The 21,914-nt window shown below is 39.0% G+C and overlaps 1 protein-coding gene across 2 annotated transcripts in view; it reads left to right on the top strand.

Annotated features, from left to right (window-relative positions):
* Positions 1–21,914, top strand: part of plppr2b (phospholipid phosphatase related 2b) — a 112,362-nt gene that overhangs the window by 75,882 nt on the left and 14,566 nt on the right. For both annotated transcript variants that reach the window (XM_038292415.1, XM_038292417.1), the window contains exons 4-5: positions 15,676–15,796; positions 18,246–18,496. In XM_038292415.1, the coding sequence (XP_038148343.1) occupies positions 15,676–15,796; positions 18,246–18,496 (372 nt within the window). The remainder of the gene's footprint in view (positions 1–15,675; positions 15,797–18,245; positions 18,497–21,914) is intronic.

The raw sequence follows: 21,914 nt of genomic DNA, 5'->3' as shown, positions 1-21,914 counted from the left end.
GATAAGGCAGAAACAATCTAACATGCTCTACGTCTAAACAGAGCTGGACAATCTCCTAGCTAACAGACGCCAAACCAAACAATCCAAGGATTGATTTAAAAACGAGGTTTGAACAGAAGAAACACAGAATGGAGGCAAATGAACTAAATTAAATCCTGGAGGCAAACCAAACCGAGGTAACAGCCGGACATCGCTGCTGGGGATGCCTCGAAACCTTTGATTAGTGAGACATCGCTGCTGAGGACTAATACCCGGAGGTCAAACTATGATCCTAAAGGTCTAAAAGTGGAGATGAGGAAAACTTCAAGTCTAGAGGCAGAGGGAACAGGCTGTAGTGGAGCAGAGGTCTCTAACTCCAGTCCTCTGCAGCAGCTTTTCTGCAGCTTTCAGCCGCATCTCTCCTCCAAAACACCAGGATCAAACAGCTCTACAGAGCTGAATGACTGATGAGGGAATTCAGACGTTTGATTCAGGTCTGATGGAGAAGAGATGTGACTGAAAGCTGCAGCATAGCAGCTCTGGAGGAGTGGAGCTGGAAAGCCCTGATCTATAGCAGGACAATGCTGCTGGAGACAAACTAGATCCAGAATAGAACAGTGGCAAAGATTGCGGTGGTCACCAGTTGCACTGGTCTCTGGGATGATGGTGAGAAGATAAAGACGATGCTTGGAGGGACTAATTGATTTCAGAGCAGTTTGAAGCAGAGGAAAGGACTGATTTAGGGATGTGGATTGTGAATGGCGCCGACTGTTAGAACCCGCTTTCAGCTGTGAGTTGATCTAGTTCTAGATGTTCCTCAGTTAGTTTTCAGCCCTGGTTTAAGGGAAAGAACCCTGTGCAGAAATACTCTCCATATGATCGTTGCCAGTTCTGACCGCAGTGGATCTCTTCTGTGTTTGTGAATCCCGTGTCGGACCGAGCCTCTCCAAGCTTTGGGCCGTCAGAAGAGGCTGATGAGATCTACGGCGACCAAACCAGAGGAGCAGTAAACAGTGAGAGCATGTTCAGTAAGGAGACACAATAATCCATCATTTAAATATTAAGTCAACATTTCAGGTGGCCTCACTTAGTTTTTCATGTATTTTCAGGAACTGTGGACGTCCAAAATCAGAACTGCTGTGAGGAACCGGGACATCCAGGATGCTGAGGAGCCTCCTAGTCCCCACCTGAGGACGGCACAGAGGAAAACACGCGCAGTAAGCCTTTATTAACACGACAAACAGACAACTCAAGCTTCCCAGGCCGAACACAGAGAGACCAAGAAGACTATTTAAACAACATCCTGCCCCAGATTTAAACTTGGTGTCAGGAAATTCTGTAGATTAATTTAGCTTCTTTTTTACAGGAGAAGCAGGTTGAATATGGAAGCAGCGTTCTATCAGTCGGATCTCAGTGGAACAGAGTCCATCCACATGTATTTGGAGGTATGTTGGTTGTTTGACTATAGATGCATCACATGCAGACAGTTTATGACTGAAGATGCTTTGCTTTCATTGATGAAGGAGCTGAAGCAGAGGATGGAGAACACAGACCACCAAGGAGGAGAAACATGGCTGCCCTGCTCGTCTCTCCAACATTCTGGAGTCCTGGAATTAAAAACGTTGACGGCCCCGCAGCTAAACCATCAGTCTGCTCCACCCAGGAAGAAGGTAAAGAACCTTTATTGCTTCCAGATGTTCATCAGTAGTGGTGATGACAATAAAAACAGATCCAGAACAAATAGATTCAAAAGCCAAAACCATCCCATCAAGGTGGTCTAACCTTTAATTCTTCTTTCTATCATGAAGGGATGTTCACCTCAATTTAACTCTATAACCAAAACTTTACCAGAACCAGAAGTTCTGACTTTTCCATTAGACCACAGATAAACAGTTAAGAAGCAGCTTCTGATTCAATATGGGAGAATTTCCCCCTGGTTGATCTCTGAAGGGTTTTTAGAACTTATTAAAGCAGAGAAACGACCGACTGTAGACTCCAACAAATGCAGCATTTTCAGGCATTTTCTCCAAGCATCCATTGTCTACAGTTATCACTGCTGTTAACTTTAGCCTCTCCCTCTGTGTTTTCCTCTTCTCTCAGTTAAATTAACACCTCTCTCAGTGTTTCTGTGTTTAAATGTCGCTGACTAGTGTGTTCTCTCACTAACTCCTGTTCTTCTCTTCCAGCAGATTTCCTCCGTCATCTCCTCATTGGACCGGCACCTCTTGGACGTCTGCTGTCCTGTTAAAGACCCGCTCTGCTGCAGTAGATGGGCGCTGACATGGAGCCGGGTTCTGCTGGAGGATCCTTCCTGCTTAAAGCTAGTTTTCCTCTCTACTGTCACCACTTCATTGTTCAGGAGGAGGAAATGCTACAAGATTAATGACTGGATGCGGTTGGCTGAGCTTCCTTGGATTTAAGACATTTTTCTAAACGCCAAAATAGACTTAATTTATCTTTACCATATTGTAAAAAGGATCTAATTGGATTTTTATGATTGATTTCATTCTGTGTTTGTGTTGAATTGTGTTACATGTTTCTGTTTTAAAGCTCTCGTGTAAATTGCCTTGAGATGACTTGTTTCTATTTCACTAGACTAAATTATATTAAATCCTGCCTACTGGTTCTGTTTCTACTAAGAGATCTGTCCTTTTATTTTATATTCACCTGTTATTTTTTACTATAATAAAACTTTGATTCATGTCATTTGAACAGGATCTGTTGGTCTTTTTTAGTAAATGTTGTTGAAATAAGTGGTTGTAAATGGGTTCTCTATAAATAAACCATATTACTATATGTGAGGTAGTTTGGTCAAGGATCAGCAAGGTGAACAAAACAAACAGCATCAGCCTCTGGTTCCAGATTCCTCTGAGGATTTTTATTCAGCACTTTTCCCTCTGACAACCATCTCCCATGAGCTTCCAAGATCTCAGTGGCTGTATAACCAATTGACAACACACCTGCACTGGAGTGGACCGAGCCACAATTAAACAGGTAGAAAACAAACAAAGTCTAAACAGAGAAACAAGAATAGAATGATTAATCTAATTTACAAACTCATCTACATAATGAAACGGTCTACAAAATAAACAATGTGATAGAAGATAACTCAACAATGTACTTTAAAGAAAAACAGAGCATTACTCCAAAGAAAACCCTCTAAATGGAAGAACCCAGAAAGGCACTCAAGTGTAATTTATGCATTTTATACAGTAAAATAATCAATATACCAACAAAGTAGTTTCACAAATATAGTTGCTACTCCTCTGTAGAAACAGATATAGGTCTCTGGTGTCTTTTTAGACTGCTGAATGTTGTTTAAAATCAGGTTAAAAAAAAAATGCTGAATGTTGGAACCGTAAATCATTACCAGTCTTATGTTTACATTTGATCACTGCTGCATCTTAAAAATGGAAATGTCTAGAGAGCTGTACGGAACAAAATTTATTTTGTATACCTATATAGTCTGTCCTAAGTCTGGGATATATATATCTATATCTATATGTATATAGATATAGATATATATATATATATCTATATATAGATATAGATAGATATATATATCTATATATATATATATATTTATATATATATATGTGTATATAAAGAGAGAGAGAGAAACATTTAAAAAACTACACTGGAGTGATCACTATGCAGAAAGATGAGAAACTGAAATTTTTTTATTGGGCTTTCCATTGCAAAAGGCCTTTTATATAGGTTGAAAAAACAAGAATTCACAAATACGTAATAGGACCTCTACAGTCATTTTCAATAATAAAATGCAAAAGTCAAAAATGGTGGATACACTGTTTTGCAAATAAACTCTTCCAATTACCGGTATATATTACACAAGACAAAAAGCATAGCAAGCTTCTGTGACATTTTGGTTTTATTTTCAATTTATAAAAAAAACAAATAATAAACAAGCATTGTTCCTAAACCAAAAAAGTGAAGAGAGTATAAAAAAATATAACAATATAATAAATAATTAAATATAATAAAAAGTAATAATTATATATATATATATTTATATATTTATATATATACATATACATTTACATATATATATATAAATATATATATATATATATGTATGTATATAAATAAGTAATAGATATAAATAAATAATATATATAAAATAATACAAAGTAAATACAATAATAAGATAAAAAAAAAATAAAAGAATTGAAAAAATAATTACAAAACTATGTACACTCGCAGTTATTGTTTATACCCTACTTGATATAAACCCTTTGTACTGCCCAAGGGGCTCAGGGTAACAGTCACGGATTCTTCACACACAACAACTGGGTATTAAGTAGGGGTGTAAATCACATCCATCATGGCGATTCGATTCAGTATCGATTTCCTGACCCAACGATTCGATTATTTTCGATACTTAAGAATACACCACGATTCGATTTGATTCGATTCGATTAATTGATTAATCGGTTAATTTTTTTTTTTTTATTATTATTATTTTTTTTTTTTTTTTACACCTTACAGGCTAAACAAAGTTTCAAGTTTGAAATAAATCAATGAAAGCTGTAATATCATTATGCATTTTCTTTAGAAACAACAGCAAATAACAGAAGTAGAAAAGTTGCATCAAAAAATACTGCAAAAATACTGCACAATATCAGTGTAATGAGTTCAATGCAATACCTCGGTTCCAGAGAAACTGTCCAACATATTTTTTTAGAATGTAATAAATATATTCAGGAAAGAGAGATGTTGTGTAGAGAGTTAGACAGGAATAAAAATAAACTAGATATAAGGGAATTGTTTCAAAGGTCATCTGGGGATGTAGTTTTTGGTAGTATTTTTAATTTTCTAAGAAGAACGGGTATTTTAGGGAGAATATAATAGTTTGTCTGGTCCATACTCCATTCTGGAAGGTGGCGGTAATGCACCTATAAGTTGTTTGCCAACCGCCATTAAAAAAAAGAAGAAGAAGAAGGCTCCAGAGTGTTGACGTCACCGCCCCTTGAGAGACGCTCCGCTGCTCCTCTCCCAGATTGTAGCTGACCGCAAACAGTGCCGCAGACAGGAGGCCGGCTTGTTTTGTTTTTATGACCGAAATTGCGGAAAACAACTCGTGAAGTTTGACCCGCTAGAAGAGCGAGGTGCGCGAGAACGCTGGGAGCCTTTTTCCAGCTGAATCTCCGCTCTTTTTTCCCTCCGTCGTCGGACTAAACTCGCCCCCACTTCCTCATCGCCTCGGCCGTATCTAGACCCACAGCGTGTAGCCCAGACCACGCTTCAATACTGAGCATAATTTAAAAATGTCTGTGTGAAGCTTGCTGCAACAAACTGCTGTAAGAGTATAACCAGGAAGCGCGGTAGGAGGGCAAAATAGGTTAAGCGGCACCGCAGCACGGGAGGGAGAATTACGCCCAGGAGCAAATGGATAAAAATAGACCGGAGGGAAAAAAAAAAACATTAATCGATTATCTTGCGGACGTGTCGATGCATCGGATCGTCGGCTTTTGGATCGATGCATCGATACAAAACGATTATTATTTACACCCCTAGTATTAAGACACTGCGACCATGCCCCAGTGCCACATGCCGCCATATCACCAATTATCTGAAGGCTGCATGCCTGAAGTTTCTGTTGCTTTCACCTGGCCCTACAACATCAGCCTCTGCCCGGATTTCCGCCCAAATTCTTCCGGCGAAACACAGAACCCCCTCTGACAACACAAACTGCTCCATGTGTTGCATCATGGACATGCAAGAGTCGGCAGTTTCTCTTCCTTTCGATGTCCGTAGGCATCTCCTTGCAGTTTGGGCAGACTCACCGGTTTGTTCAGTCTGTTTCTGTCCCGCTCTGCGCTGCTGGGGGCCCAGCAGACAATAGTGTAGAGGAGGGCTGATGCCACCACAGAGTCATAGAAGGCAGACAGATTGATTACCTGATGGTTTTGGCTCAGACGAAATGACTAACCAGAAATTATGTTTCCTATATACAGAAATAAAGACTAGAGAAAGTAAAAACACCTCTTGTCATTCCATTCTTCTTTATATACTTTTTTTTCCTTCTTTTTCTTATTTTTGTTTTGCTTCTTTTTATAGTCTATCCCTCTTCACTTCCAACCTAACATTTTCTTTATTTGTTCATTCATTCATTCCTTTGTTCGCTCCTTCCTTCCTCATTTAAAGGTGCCCTTCGACCAAAAATCGGTTAAAAACACAATGAAAAGATTAACACTATTATTGTTTAAATGTATCAAAAATGCATCTTGTCTGTTCTTTTTCTTTGGTTTTTAGGTTTACTTTTGTTTGTTTATTTGTTTGTTTGCGTTTTTACCAAATCGACAACGTTGCCTTAAAAAAAACAAAAACAAACAGGATATATATTTTTATTTTAGAAATGTTGAGCTCTGTATGTGGACATTTTGATTTGTATGTTTCTGCACCTGTGGCTTGAACTAAGTGTTCATGCTGGTTTTACATCCTGCTCCCCTGCAGGGATGTGTTCCTGTTTGAGGTACTCATAAGAGGCATTGTTCCAGACTTAAAATAGTTTCCTCCGGTTGCTCTCATGAAAAAAGCTATTTCGGTCTGTTTTTTATTGACAAAATGCTAAAACCAGTTCAGAAAGTTAAAGGTAAGCCCACAACAGTTTACTGCTGTGATAGATTTTTTTCTTTTGTTCAATGCTCCATTTTGTTCAACACTATACAATTCGGTGCTCTCTGCATTTTGGTGTATTGATGGATAAATATAACTAAATATACTAAGTTCACATATAAAAGGTTTTTTGTGCATCTGGGCAGTATTCACAGCACTGCACTTTATTTATCCATCCATCCATATTATGTCAAGCTTTTCCCAGGCAGGGTCGCGCGGGGTGCTGGTCCCTATCTCCAGCTGTCTAAAGGCAAGAGGTGGGGTACATCCTGGACAGGTTGCCAGTCTACCACAGGGGAACACAGAGACACACAGGACAAACAACCATTCACTCACACCTAAGGAGAATTTAGAGAAGCCAGTTAACCTAACAGTCATGTTTTTGGACTGTGGGAGGAAGCTGGAGTACCAGGAGAGAACCCACACATGCTCAGGGAGAACATGCAAACTCCATGCAGAAAGACTGCAGGCCAGGAATTGGACCGAGAACCTTGTTGCGGCAAGGCAGTAGTGCTACCCACTGCCCCTCTCTTTTTTTTGTTACATCTTATTCCATAGGGTGTTTAACTAAGATCTTTACTAATAATTCTTCACACAATACCTCATTATAAAAATGTTTTTTGAGATGGATCCATCCATGGATGGATGGATGGATGGATGGATGGATGGATGGATGGATGGATGGATGGATGGATGGATGGAGGGAGGGAGGGAGGGAGGGAGGGACGTACGTACGGACGTACGTACGTACGGACGTACGGACGGACGGATGGATGGCATGTAGTGGGACAGCGGGTAGAAAACCTTAAGTCCTAACTGAAAAACTACCAACATATGACTAAGGATATCCAAACAATGGATGGATGGGTGCAACTTTAATGGAAAAAACAAAACACGAAAATAATTCTTTATTGCTTTAACAAAAAGAAGGGAGTTTTCCTCTCCACTGTCACTCCAAACATGCTTGGTGTGAGGGATGGCTGTCGAGTCAATGAGTCAATGCAATCAGCTGGTTTTCCTTAGATAAAAACATTGAACCAATTTAACTGTATGATCTGGTTCTATTGTTTCTATAAAGTGCCTTGAGATGACATGTTTTGTGAAGTGGCACTATATAAATAAACTGAATCTATAGAGTAATCTTCATTGGTTAGATTTTTGATTTCTGTGAACAAAAATTGTATCATTAAAATTTATGCATTCTAAAGTTATAAAGGTGATGAAAAAAATTTATTTACCTTTATATTTATTTGAGAAGATAATATTTCTCCTAAGAAGTGAAGAAATTATCTAATGCATACCAGTACACCTTAATATAACTTTAACTTGAATTGTGAAATGGGGATTTACTTATATACACTCACCGGCCACTTTATTAGGTACACCTGTCCAACTGCTCGTTAACACTTAATTTCTAAGCAGCCAATCACATGGCGGCAACTCAGTGCATTTAGGCATGTAGACATGGTCAAGACAATCTCCTGCAGTTCAAACCGAGCATCAGTATGGGGAAGAAAGGTGATTTGAGTGACTTTGAACGTGGCATGATTGTTGGTGCCAGAAGGGCTGGTCTGAGTATTTCAGAAACTGCTGATCTACTGGGATTTTCACGCACAACCATCTCTAGGGTTTACAGAGAAAGGTCCGAAAAAGAAAAAACATCCAGTGAGCGGCAGTTCTGTGGGCGGAAATGCCTTGTTGATGCCAGAGGTCAGAGGAGAATGGCCAGACTGGTTCGAGCTGATAGAAGGGCAACAGTGACTCAAATAACCACCCGTTACAACCAAGGTGGGCAGAAGAGCATCTCTGAACGCACAGAACGTCGAACTTTGAGGCAGATGGGCTACAGCAGCAGAAGACCACACCGGGTGCCACTCCTTTCAGCTAAGAACAGGAAACTGAGGCTACAGTTTGCACAAGCTCATCGAAATTGGACAATAGAAGATTGGAAAAACGTTGCCTGGTCTGATGAGTCTCGATTTCTGCTGCGACATTCGGATGGTAGGGTCAGAATTTGGCGTCTACAACATGAAAGCATGGATCCATCCTGCCTTGTATCAACGGGTCAGGCTGGTGGTGGGGGTGTCATGGTGTGGGGAATATTTTCTTGGCACTCTTTGGGCCCCTTGGTACCAATTGAGCATCGTTGCAAGGCCACAGCCTGTCTGAGTATTGTTGCTGACCATGTCCATCCCTTTATGACCACAATGTACCCAACTTCTGATGGCTACTCTCAGCAGGATAATGCGCCATGTCATAAAGCTGGAATCATCTCAGACTGGTTTCTTGAACATGACAATGAGTTCACTGTACTCAAATGGCCTCCACAGTCACCAGATCTCAATCCAATAGAGCATCTTTGGGATGTGGTGGAACGGGAGATTCGCATCATGGATGTGCAGCCGACAAATCTGCGGCAACTGTGTGATGCCATCATGTCAATATGGACCAAACTCCCTGAGGAATGCTTCCAGCACCTTGTTGAATCTATGCCACGAAGAATTGAGGCAGTTCTGACGGCAAAAGGGGGTCCAACCCGTTACTAGCATGGGGTACCTAATAAAGTGGCCGGTGAGTGTATACTGTATAAAGAGACTATTTAAACTTTCCAGCCTTCATTAGAGTCACAGCTTCCTTCAAGCTTTTTATCAGCCAATCAGCTGGTTTAATGGGAATTAATAGGTATCGTTGTTTGCACCACGATAAAAATCAAGCAGAGAAAACTAAGGTGAGAGCTGCCAGAGGAGCTCAGGAAGTGGTTTATACATATTAATGTTGAAAGCAAAGGCTAGAAAATGTAAAAGGTCATAGAACTATAGCCCAGGTTGATCAGTTTAACTTGATCAGTTTGGGCTGATGAGACAAGCAAGAGATTTTTTTGGCTACATGTCAGAACTTTGGTTACAGAAAGTAAAAAAAAAAAAAGAAATATATATATATATATATATATATATATATATATATATATATATATATATATATATATATGTGTGTATATATTTATATATATATATACATATATATATATATATATATATATATATATATATATATATATATATATATATATATATATATATATATATATATATATATATATATATATATATATATATATATATATATATATATATATATATATATATATATATATATGTGTGTATATATTTATATATATATGTGTGTATATATATATATATATATATACAAAATTTCATTATTTTTTTTCAGGTGAGATAAAGATACAGTGATGTGATGCATGAAGGGAGCTTAGTCAGTTTTATTTTAGCTCTGCATCTTGGCGTAAAACATGCTTTCCAATGTGAGAAATCTCAGCTTCAGATGCAGCTCTTGGATCCTCCACCAGGATATTGACTCAAACCCTGCAGCCAAAAAAACCATCAAGAATGTCTGAGAGTGATGTTAATCCAGTGGAACATACAGTAGCGTATCGACATATGGGAAAACTGCAGTAATGAGACAATTCCCTTCAAACCTGAAACTACCTCTTGGTTAAAGCCGAAGTCTCACGGTGAAGAACACAGATTGCAATGATTGCTTCAGAAGTCCTGCCTCTTAATTGTAATTATACTGGTTTAAGCCTTCAGTCCAATACACTATTATTTGTTTTATTTATGAATAAGTTAACAGAATTACCAATTCAAAAGCAAAGTTTGCTATCTCTGGATACCCAGAGTTCATCCAGTAGTTCAAAAACTTGACTGTAGTTTAATTGGTCCTTATAAATGATGGATTATATATATATATATATATATATATATATATATATATATATATATATATATATATATATATATATATATATATATATATATATATATATATATATATATATATATATATATATATATATATATATATATATATATATATATATATATATAGTGAGCACATAGATCTTTTACTATCAACTTTCCAATAAAATCATCATGTGTGATCTTAAGAGTGCACACACTAGAATTACTTTGCAGCACCAGTATGAAATCATTTTCCTGATATGCAGAGAGTAATGACACTCTCAAGAGGCTTGGGAGTAAATATGCACCACATCATATGATCCAGCTGTTTTATCTCTGGCAGTTGACAGTTCTGCCAAAGTGCCTACAGCACAGTTCTATACCACTGACAGCTTCAAGGACACAGATTTGAGGCTGACTCGCCCACTTTGCAAATCCTCTTGTAAAAAACAAATAAGGTGAATGCAGGATGGCATAATATTAAAGCCATGTGACACTGACTTCTTTCCCCTCAACAAACTGGGCATTTTCTGCTCAGAACTCATCACGGTTAGCTTTTCATCTGTGATCCAACGTACCAATGTACATGTTCTATCTCAGCTTTTTATATATCTTTTTTTAAATAAAAAAGAAAAAAAAAGAAAAAGGGCATTGTTTGTTTATCCTCAGTCATATGTTTGTAGTTTTTCAAGTAGAATTTAAGGTTTTCTACCTTCTGTCCATCTACAGGGGTAAAATCTTGCCAGGACCTTTAACGAATGGAGGTTGCATGTTTCTCCTACACAAAAATTTATTAAACTATGCAGGAGTAAGTTTCTCCAAAGAGTTTGTGTGAATCCAGTGTTTAATTCAAGTAACTCTTTTTTTTATTACAGTGTCCTGTCTGGCATTGTGGATAAGAATAATTGTCTTGATGCCAAAAAGAGCCCAACAGATTTTACTTTCACAAGTGGAGCAGTATGGCAATTGCCATACTGCTCCACTTGTTTCATGCATATAAATTGCTTTATTATAATTATGCAGGGAGTTTTACAGTTTATATGGACACTGCAATGTAAATAGAGCAGAAAACAGAGGAAGAAAAGAAAAAAAGAAAAAAAAGAGAATAGATGAAAGAAAGAAGTGATAGAAAGGAGATAGTGACAAAACATTTTCAGTCTGCTTCATCACCTGTAACGAGATAAAAAAAAAAAAAGAACAGCACAACCAAACATGGTACAAGACAGACAATAAAGCAACATCTTGAACTATTGCTGAAGTAATATTATTAAGTCTGACATGTACTCTGTGTTACCTGAAGATATGAATGTGGGGTTTCTGTATGGAAGGGAATCTCTAAGTACCTGGATCCAAGCACCTGTAGTTGTAAAAGTAACTCTTTTAAGTGTTGATTGTGCTAAAGGTACCGTCTGCAACCACCTGGACAGCAGTATGCTACGGTAGTTCTTATGATCCCTGCATTCTGCCCTAATGTTGTAATTTATTGAATAATTGGTGGATATCCATCCATCCATCCATCCATCCATCCATCCATCCATGGATGGATGGATAAACGGAGGGGCGGACAGATAGGCAGACACATGAGGTTTACATTGCATTGCAGTTAAAAAACAGTATCTTAAAGCTTTGTGTAAGTATTAACACTGAAAACGCACCTTGTTCTTAAAAAGGAGGAACACATCTTCCCCAAAGGATTCAAAAACAGATGATCAGGAAAAATACTTTTCAGTTCCTTCAATTGTCTGCAGTTCAGCATCAGACATTTGGCATCGATCTGTCTTCGTGAACAGTGCATTGAACTTTTCCAGGCTAAAGCAGCACAGCAAGTGGCGACAACTCAATAGTATTTTTTAATTCATGCATTGATGTAGTGGCCCTGTACACCCAAAGGGGTTCGCCATAATTTTATCATCTCAGCCAAAGTCTGAAGTAGGCTTGATCTCATGAGTAAATGTTCAGGAATATTTAAACTCTGCTATATTTAGTGACCAGTTTGGAAAAAATGTGATGATATGTTATAATTTTAACTTTCAAACCTAGAAAATGTGAAATAAAAGAGCTATAAAAGGAAAGATTTAATCTTCAGAAATATCTTAATCCTTTACTTAACATTCAATTGTTTTTTAATGATTACTGTAGATCGTTTTCAACAACCTGTTATAAGCATATATAGAGACACTCTAATTCAAATTTCTGATATCTGGGTTATTCTTTTAATTCAAGTGGACAAAAAAGGTTGTTAAAAAGTCCCCTAGAAATAAATTATACCCAGTCCAGTGGTATAACATCATGTGGTCATGGTTTCTGTTCCTGATTTAAGAAATGTTCAAATCTTCTCAATAAAAAGGTTTAAAATGACATCATAGCATAAGGAGGGATCAAACACACAATAGTGATCAAAATAATTAGGTTATTATATGGATGACCAGAGAGAAGAAACAAAAACACTAGAGTAAGCTCACCACTGGAAAACAGCAGATATGGACATGAGATTGAACCGTCTGTCCTGCCATCAGAAATCTAAAGATTAGTTAACTCTTTTGGAACTTTAACCATGAGATCAGATGAGACTAGCTTTTTATGCCAGTTGTTGACTATAGTGGTAGATTGGTGATGCTGTGGGCCGTTTCCTCCTCCAAAAATATAAACAAGATCTGAAAAATGTCCGGTAAATTATATAATTAAACTAAAGATATTCATTGAATCATTTTGAAGAATGATGGAAAAAAGATTTAGCCAAATCAGCCAAGGTATCGTTTTCATACTAAACCTTTCAGAGCCATCTTAGTCCAAAGACCTGAACTCTTTAAAAAAAAAAAAATCTGCCGAGAGTTAAAGAGGGCAAAGGACTTAGGACAATTTAAAGAGTTATACTGAAAGAAGGATAAATTAAATTACATCAAAAATGGGCTAAATATCCGTGAAACATTCTAAAATACAAAGAGGAATAAAGATATAGTAAACGATTTTCGTGAATTTTTGAAAAGACCCGCCCTCTCCTCTTAAAAACAATAATAAATGCACACGCACAACCCTGTACCTGCTCCCGTGAGGAAACGTCTATTAAACGCGTCAAGAGCGTGCACGAGCCCATTTTTCCTCGTGCACGCTCTGTTTAATAGTTGCTGTTTGCAATTGATACCACCATATTTTTTAAAAGAAGATTTGCAATTTTTTCACCATGTCAGACTCACCACCGATAAATGAAAATCAGGATGAGCACGTAGGACGGCCGTACGTAAATATATCACCGGAATGATTGACGATTAGGAGGACCACTTATTTTGATGATCCACCCAGTAAAAGAACATCCTCCACTATACCTTTAAATGCTGTCCTATTGGGGAGCAAGAAACGTAAAATGATGGGAGTATGATAATCACGGACGCCGAGAGCTGTCGTACTCAACATTTTTTTTCCCTTTGCTCTCTCCAGATAATGATAGAGAGAATAGCTGTCTCGTTTCATGTTAAAACCATTAATTGATATTGATTTCTTAAGATAACGAGATTATTAACCTGTATGAATAATAAAAGAGGCTTGCCAACACCCCTGGATTCCCAGTCCATCCACGTCCGTAGTTGTGCAGTTTGCGGTCCAAGGAGTACGCAAATAATACGTTTTATAGTTTCCTTTTCACTCATAGTCAGGTCGTAGTAGATGATTGGATTGCATGGAATGCAGTAGAAACAAATCTGACAGTTTTTTAATGAAAATCTTTAATCTGGACTCATTTTGTAGGTAATTTATCTTATACCTGTTACTCCGGTTAGGATAACACCCGATGACAGAACATTGGCGCTAAGGAGGAATAGGTCTAATTGCTTATGAATCAGAAGTGGAAGCAAATCATCAAACCAACAACATCGTCTCGTTACTTAAAAGTTGATCATAGGATTATTTACAGAATTACACATAAGTCATGACTTATAAATCCTCTCCTGCTGTTGTGCTATTGAAGGATATAATCAGTTTTATCACAAACAAATGATCTCATTATCTCAAAAAAATGGTTTTCGTTATCTTTAGTTTTCTCGAGAAAATCCCCATAAAAAAAGGATCTGAGGGATACGACTGCTCTCGGTTTCTGTAGATAATGTTGCAGAAACAACTGTAAACTTCTTCAAACAGACACCCACTAAAACATAAGTTTGGGTGTCTCTTATTTGTTTAGTAAGTTTTGCTGCTGCAACAACATTCCTGTATGTTATATTCTGCCAGGATATCTTACCTTATGCCATTTTAAGTTATGTTTTGTCCAGTCCTATCATGTTATGCTATCTTGTAAAGAAACGGGCAATGAATGGTGAGGACTGTGTTGGTTTTGTTCTTGTTCCTTTTAATAGAGACAAAGTAATGATTTCCATTTTACATCAAAATCCCGATGCAGCCTCATTAAGGAAGATGTAGTTGAAGAATCTTACTCAGAGATACTGATGTAAATTAAACTGCATTCATTTCCTTAAAAGGTATAATTATCATCTCAAAGTGTTTCTTGCTACACTGAGGTCGCCTCTCTTATGCATTACTTGCAAACATGCCAAATACAGTATGAATGAACCTTTTTCTGGTAGCTTTTAATTCATAACATCAGTGCCAACATCAGTCTGTATGTCACACTGAGGAGAAGGAGCCTCGGTCCATTGGCATCAGCCCATGTAGCCCACATCCATCCACGCCTGTTTGTAGACGTCCCTTGACATGACTAAACACATAAGCAGACCATCATGGAGTTTGAAAATGTGTGGTTTGGCGTATAGTACATTTATTCCCCTGTCAGAAGAAATCCATGTCCTGCTGATTTAGCTTGAAACCTTTCATACTGTTTTTCAAACGGCTGCCAAAGGGCGGAGGGGGGGATATTCAAATGGTTTCTTTAGATGTGTATTAGTAAATGCATGGCTATATTGGTGAGCCAACAGATTAAACACTCTGGATTTTTTATTAAATGCATACAGGCAAAGGATGTTATATTCAAGGTTATAGACAAAGTGATGCCTTTGTTTTAACAGAGCTTCAGAAAACTGCATTAAAAGCACAACAAGCGGCAGGTTCTGCTGCTGATTAGTGAAACCAAAGGTGTTAATGTTGGGATTTGGTGAAAGAACACAAACGCAGGCAGATGATAAGGGAAAACCTTTAATCACGGCGCATCAGAGGGAAGAAAACTCATGAATAATTTTGCTGTGCACCATATTTAACAGGCAGAATATTTATAGATGCCGCTCAGCTCTCTCAGCCATGCTGTTTCAGCTTTGTTTGACAAAAACTGTTTCTCTCTGCTTTGCCTGTTGTGTCCCAGATTCTGATCGGGGAAGTGACAGGCTTCTTTGTGAAGACGGAGGGATCTCAGGAGAAGACCATAGTGACCGCTGACTGCTGTTATTTCAACCCTCTCCTTCGGAGGATCGTACGTTTTCTAGGTCAGTCGTAGTCCCGCAGATACAACACGCTACGTTTACTATTCTGTTTTTTACTGGGGTTAAATATGAAAGACTTCTTCATAAACAGTTGTGTCCCAAACCATTAGTTTATTTGGTAGATCTGGCTTTAGATCTTTTAGGTATTTAATTTAATCAAAATGTCTTGCCTGACTGGAACTAATATGATCACGCTGAAGTCGTCCAGCAGGAATCCTAATGTAAATTTTACATCACAGACTTGGAGCCCATCACCAAACAGAGGAGTAGTTCACAAGCACCAGAGCAAACATGAATAATTCAATTATAAGATGAGTTGGCTGGCTGTAACAGATTAGAAGGTGATACATTTCTAATTAAAACTGATTGAATAACTGCTTTTTTTAAACTTTATATTCTTTTGAAATTGTTGTATTATCCTAATTTCAATCAAAATCAAACAATTTGAATAGTTAGAAATAATTTTGAATCAAATTCTGATAAACTCAATTTAAGAAGGCACATATCTATAAGTTAGTTAATGTAAATGGTTACTGAAAAAGTGACAAAGCCTAACATAGAACTTGTTCAAATAAACGTCTACTGAAAGAGCAAAAAAAAACTTTTTTTCTGTGGACTGAAAGATCAGTGCGCTCTAGTCTAGGTCATAACTGGTCTGTTGGACCGAAACAGGATTTTCTTGATGTTCATGAAGGTACCAGTGTGATAATTTAGTAGATACTAAATATTGAAAGGATGTTTTCCATTCCTGGTTCAAAAGTTTAATTTGGTTTTTAAGATTTCATAAATTATGTGAAACAAACCGCTAACCAGTCCAGCAATGCTAAAAAAAATAGATGAAGCTAAATCTGATTCTTTGAATATCTCACTCAGCACTATCAGATCCCTTCTCTCAAAACAGAGAGTAATTATGGCACAGATGAAATTTTAACACGACAATGGCTTCTACCTAAACTGAGAGTGACATTTCACATGTATGTGGAGAGATCAACAGCTCTGTTAACATGTTTTCTAAGACTTGTTGACTTTTTAAATCTTCGTGGAAAAAGGCAACAAGAATAAGCTGAATTACAGCAAATATGTGGGGAAAAAAACCCTGGTTATTTGACAATATTTGACTGGTATGCAAAACACGGTGGTGGCTGCATCTTACTGTGGGGATGCTTTTATTCAGCAAGGAGGGGAGGGGGGTTAGAGTTGATGGGGAAGTGGATGAAATTCATTCATGGAAGGATGTGAAAGACCTTGAGTGTGGATCATAGACCCACCTTCCACAGCGTAGGGCCTTTATCTCACAGCCAGTGCTACAGTGGAATGTTTTAGGTCTATGTAGACTGATGCGTCGGAATGTTAAAATCCAGTCGAGCAACTAAGGGGAGACTTAGAAACTGTTCTTAACACAATGATGAAGATTCACAGTCATCCAGGTCATAGACATTCCGTAAAAGTAAAAAAAAAAAAACAATCCCCTGGACTTGGTTTCCAAGGTTTGAAGACGTTTCGCTTCCCCTCCAGGAAGCTTTCTCAATCCAAAAATTGAGAAAGCTTCCTGGAGGAGAAGCGAAACTTCTTTAAACCTTGGAAACCAAGTCCAGTGGATTGTTTTTTAAACTTTTACAGAATGTCCTTAACACCTTCTGGAATAAGAACAATCCAAAATGGGATTCATTACAGTACTGACTCAAAGGGAGGGGAATGAACACCACCATTTTCTGATTAATATTGTGTTAGTTTATATCATAGGTCTTTTCCATCCGATACTTTTTCTCGTTATATAAAGATAACGAAAGCCGTTTCCTCGTGATAATAATTTTCTCATTAGAAAGCCGTTTTCCCGTCACAACAAGACGATTGGTGTGTTAAAACTGATTGCTTCCGTAAATACCACACGGCGGCAGAGGATTTATAAGTCTTGGCAGCCTATGTGTAATTCTGTAAATGATCCCGTGTTGAGCTTTTAGGTAACAATACGATGTTGTTGCTTCCACTTCTGATTCATAAGCAATTAGACCTATGTCTCCGTCAGATTTGGTTCTACTGTATTCCAATCATCCACCACCACCTGACAATAAGTGAAAAGTGAAAAATTTTTGCGCAGACGCGGTACCACCACTGCACAACTACAGGTACTGCAGGCATGGATGGACTGGGAATCCAGGGCTGTTGGCCAGCCTCATTCATTACTAATACAGGTTAATCATCTCTTTATTTCAAGAAATCAGTAACTGCTTTCTCGTGATAACAAGATAATTATCTTTTATCTCGAGAAAACAATTAATGGTTTAACCTTGGTAACGAGATAGTTATGTCATTATCTCAAGAAGGCAAAGGAAAAACAAATGAAAAATGAGCCAACTATCTCACACTTTAAGGAGTATGATTATTTTTTACGTTGCACTGTAAGTAGACAAAAGCAGCATTTTTTCCCTAATTTCCTCTCTTTATTCCCCAGGGGTCTACTCCTTTGGTCTCTTTGCTACAACCATCTTTGCCAATGCCGGTCAAGTGGTGACAGGCAACCAGACGCCTCACTTCCTGTCCGCCTGCAGACCAAACTACACAGCTCTAGGCTGCCAGTCTCCTCTGCAGTACATCACAGAGAACCGAGCCTGCACAGGAAACCCGTACCTGGTGGTGTCCGCCCGCAAATCCTTCCCCTCCAAAGATGCAGCCCTCAGCTTTTATTCAGCCATCTACACAGTGGTAGGAAATCTATTATCAGGGAAGTGGTGGCAGGGGGTTTAGACTACTCCTGTAGCTGAAATCGCACATTATCCAAGTTTTTTTGGTCTAAATATATGATATGAAGTGAATTTGTAATTAATATATAGGTAATGAGATGATTTGCTGATTAGTTTGGTGATGATGTTCGGCATCCCCTGCTCATCTCCACTATGTCTGCAAAACCACCTTTGCTTATAGCTGGCCTTAAACTACACGTAGGGTAAAAAAAACATCATCTGTATGTCTAAATGATCCTGTAGTTTGTTCTGTTAAGTTTAAAGCCAATAGGATGACTGTTGTCTTAAAGGGGATGAATTTTAACTCAGCAGAATGTTTTGCCTTTTGTCATATCTCACTTTTTAAGATCGTAAATGTCAAAGATAATCAGGGCAAATACAAAAAGCAGTTTTCAAATGTTGATTTTATTCATTAAGGGAGAAAGCTTTTCAAACTTAACAAGCCCTGTGGGGAAAAGTAATAACCTGCGAAAGCTGATAGCTATTCATAACACCCTTAGCAGCAACAGCTGATATCAAGTCATAGCAATAACTGCTAATGAGATTTTAATATCACCACTGAGGAATTTTGGGTCTCTCTGCTTTGCATAAAGGTTTTATTTTATTGAGGTTTTACAGGTTATTTAGAATAAACTTTTCTACCTATACTGTTATTTTAAGGCTTTTGCCGTACGGATTATATGCTGCCATTTTTTTGGACCGGTATTGATTTTACCTTCTCCATTTACATAATTAAAAACAACAAAATTATTGTAATTGTTACTAAAGTCTCCCTTTTAACGAGAAAAAGAAAAGAAACATTTATAAACAAATCAAAAGCAATGTAACTATGAATAGATGGAGGGAGAAGCAATGCATGATGAATGAATACTGATTAAAGAGCACTTATAAACAGCCAAGGTTTCGGTCTATCTTTAGTTTAAGCTCATACTTCAGTATTGAGCTTAAAACTGGGTCAAATCAAAGAGCGTCTCATTTAGTTGCTTTCTAAAGTGTGATAAGGCTTAAGGTCCTGTATTGATTGCTAAAATTAAGCAGGATTTTCCTCTAGAGAGCAAGAAATAAAATCATAACTCCATCAATTATTCCAAGTCCTCCAGGTTTTCAGGATATAAAGCCCCCCTAAAATATCCCCCAACCAGCAGGTTTTCCTTTTTTTCTAACTAAAATCCTGTGTCAGTCCTGGAAGCCATTTTGCTCATTCTCTTTTTCTGTTAATTGAGTCGTGAACCAAAATTTTACCTGAGTTAATGATTCCATCAGAGACTGAAATGTTTGTTGTTTAATGTTTGCTGGCTGTTATCTGACCTTCTGAATGATTCCTTGACGTCTCTTGGAGTCATTTTGATTGACCTCCTGCAGGATCCCCACTGTTGGTGTCATGATGGGTTCACTGAAGGTGACCCAGTTATGCAGAACACCACTGACGGACACAAGGATGAAGAGTTCAACAGTTTATTAAAGCACAAACACACAGAATGTGCTGATTCTGGTTCGGGGCCTGGATACTGGTTCACCGGAGTCTGCGTGAGAGACAGCACAGTTAGCGGTTTGCTGGCAGGGTTTTACTTCCAGAAGTTCACTGTTTGTACCTTGAGGGTTCTTGAGGTTAACTTTGGGAGAGTCACTGTTGGTTCTGGAGAAGGGTTCATCAGCAGAGTCCGTTAGCTGCTTCAGCGTCTCACGTCTAGTTAGAACAGACCTTGGCTTGGAAGTCCCAGCTCAGTCCTGAGCTGCTTGAGGTTGCTCAGAGGGATCTTCAGGGTTTGGCTCAGAGGGTCGGCTCGGCAGGTTAGCTCTTCCAGAGCTTTCTCAGAGGAGGCACAGGTTTCCTGGAAGACAGAGATAATAGTTAGAATCCAGACTGGATTCAAAGTCATGGAGATACTCAGAGGATCTAGGCTTTAGCGCAGCGTACATGAAGGCAGCGAAGGGTGGATTCCAACTGTTGGTTCATGCGCTCGGTCTGACCATTCGATTGGGGGTGGTAACCTGAGGTGAGAGAGGGTTTGCAGCCGAGCGCAGAGCAGAATGCCTTCCATACCTGGGAGATGAATTGAGGACCTCTGTCCGAGAGGATCTCTTGGGGGATGCCGTGAAGCCGGAAAACATGTTTAATGAGGAGCTGAGCTGTCTGGAAGGCCGTGGGAAGCTTTCTGAGGGGAACAAGGTGGCAGGACTTCGAGAAGCGGTCAACAATGGTGAGTATAGTGGACATACCTCGAGAGACAGGGAGACCGGTGACAAAATCAATGGCGATATGGGACCAGGGACGCGAGGGAACAGGAAGTGGTTGAAGCAGGCCAGAAGGTGGTTGGTGTGAGGCTTTGTTACGGGCACATGTGGGGCAAGCCAACACATACTCCTTTACGTCCTTGTGGAGAGAGGGCCACCAGAAGCGTCTGGAGATGAGAGCTACTGTTCTACTGACTCCAGGATGAGCAGAGAATTTGGCGGCATGCATCCACTGGATAAGACGGGACCTGACAGAAGATGTAACATACACTATATTGCCAAAAGTATTTGCTCACCCATCCAAATTATTGGAATCAGGTGTTCCAATCACTTCCATGGCCACAGGTGTATAAATTCAAGCACCTAGGCATGCAGACTGTTTTTACAAACATTTGTGAAAGAATGGGTCGCTCTCAGGAGCTCAGTGAATTCCAGCGTGGAACTGTGATAGGATGCCACCTGTGCAACAAATCCAGTCGTGAAATTTCCTCGCTCCTAAATATTCCACAGTCAACTGTCAGCTGTATTATAAGAAAATGGAAGTGTTTGGGAACGACAGCAACTCAGCCACGAAGAGGTAGGCCACGTAAACTGACGGAGCGGGGTCAGCGGATGCTGACGTGCATAGTGCGAAGAGGTCGCCAACTTTCTGCAGAGTCAATCACTACAGACCTCCAAACTTCATGTGGCCTTCAGATTAGCTCAAGAACAGTGCGCAGAGAGCTTCATGGAATGGGTTTCCATGGTCGAGCAGCTGCATCCAAGCCATACATCACCAAGTGCAATGCAAAGCGTCGGATGCGGTGGTGTAAAGCACGCCGCCACTGGACTCTAGAGCAGTGGAGACGCGTTCTCTGGAGTGACGAATCGCGCTTCTCCATCTGGCAATCTGATGGACGGGTCTGGGTTTGGCGGTTGCCAGGAGAACGGTACTTGTCTGACTGCATTGTGCCAAGTGTAAAGTTTGGTGGAGGGGGGATTATGGTGTGAGGTTGTTTTTCAGGAGCTGGGCTTGGCCCCTTAGTTCCAGTGAAAGGAACTCTGAATGCTTCAGCATACCAAGACATTTTGGACAATTCCATGCTCCCAACTTTGTGGGAACAGTTTGGAGCTGGCCCCTTCCTCTTCCAACATGACTGTGCACC

The sequence above is a fragment of the Cyprinodon tularosa genome, unplaced genomic scaffold (genome assembly GCF_016077235.1).
Source record: "Cyprinodon tularosa strain WSP-4 unplaced genomic scaffold, ASM1607723v1 ctg312, whole genome shotgun sequence".
In the NCBI taxonomy this organism is placed as follows: Eukaryota; Metazoa; Chordata; class Actinopteri; order Cyprinodontiformes; family Cyprinodontidae; genus Cyprinodon; species Cyprinodon tularosa.
This window is presented reverse-complemented; position numbering and strand designations above follow the sequence as displayed.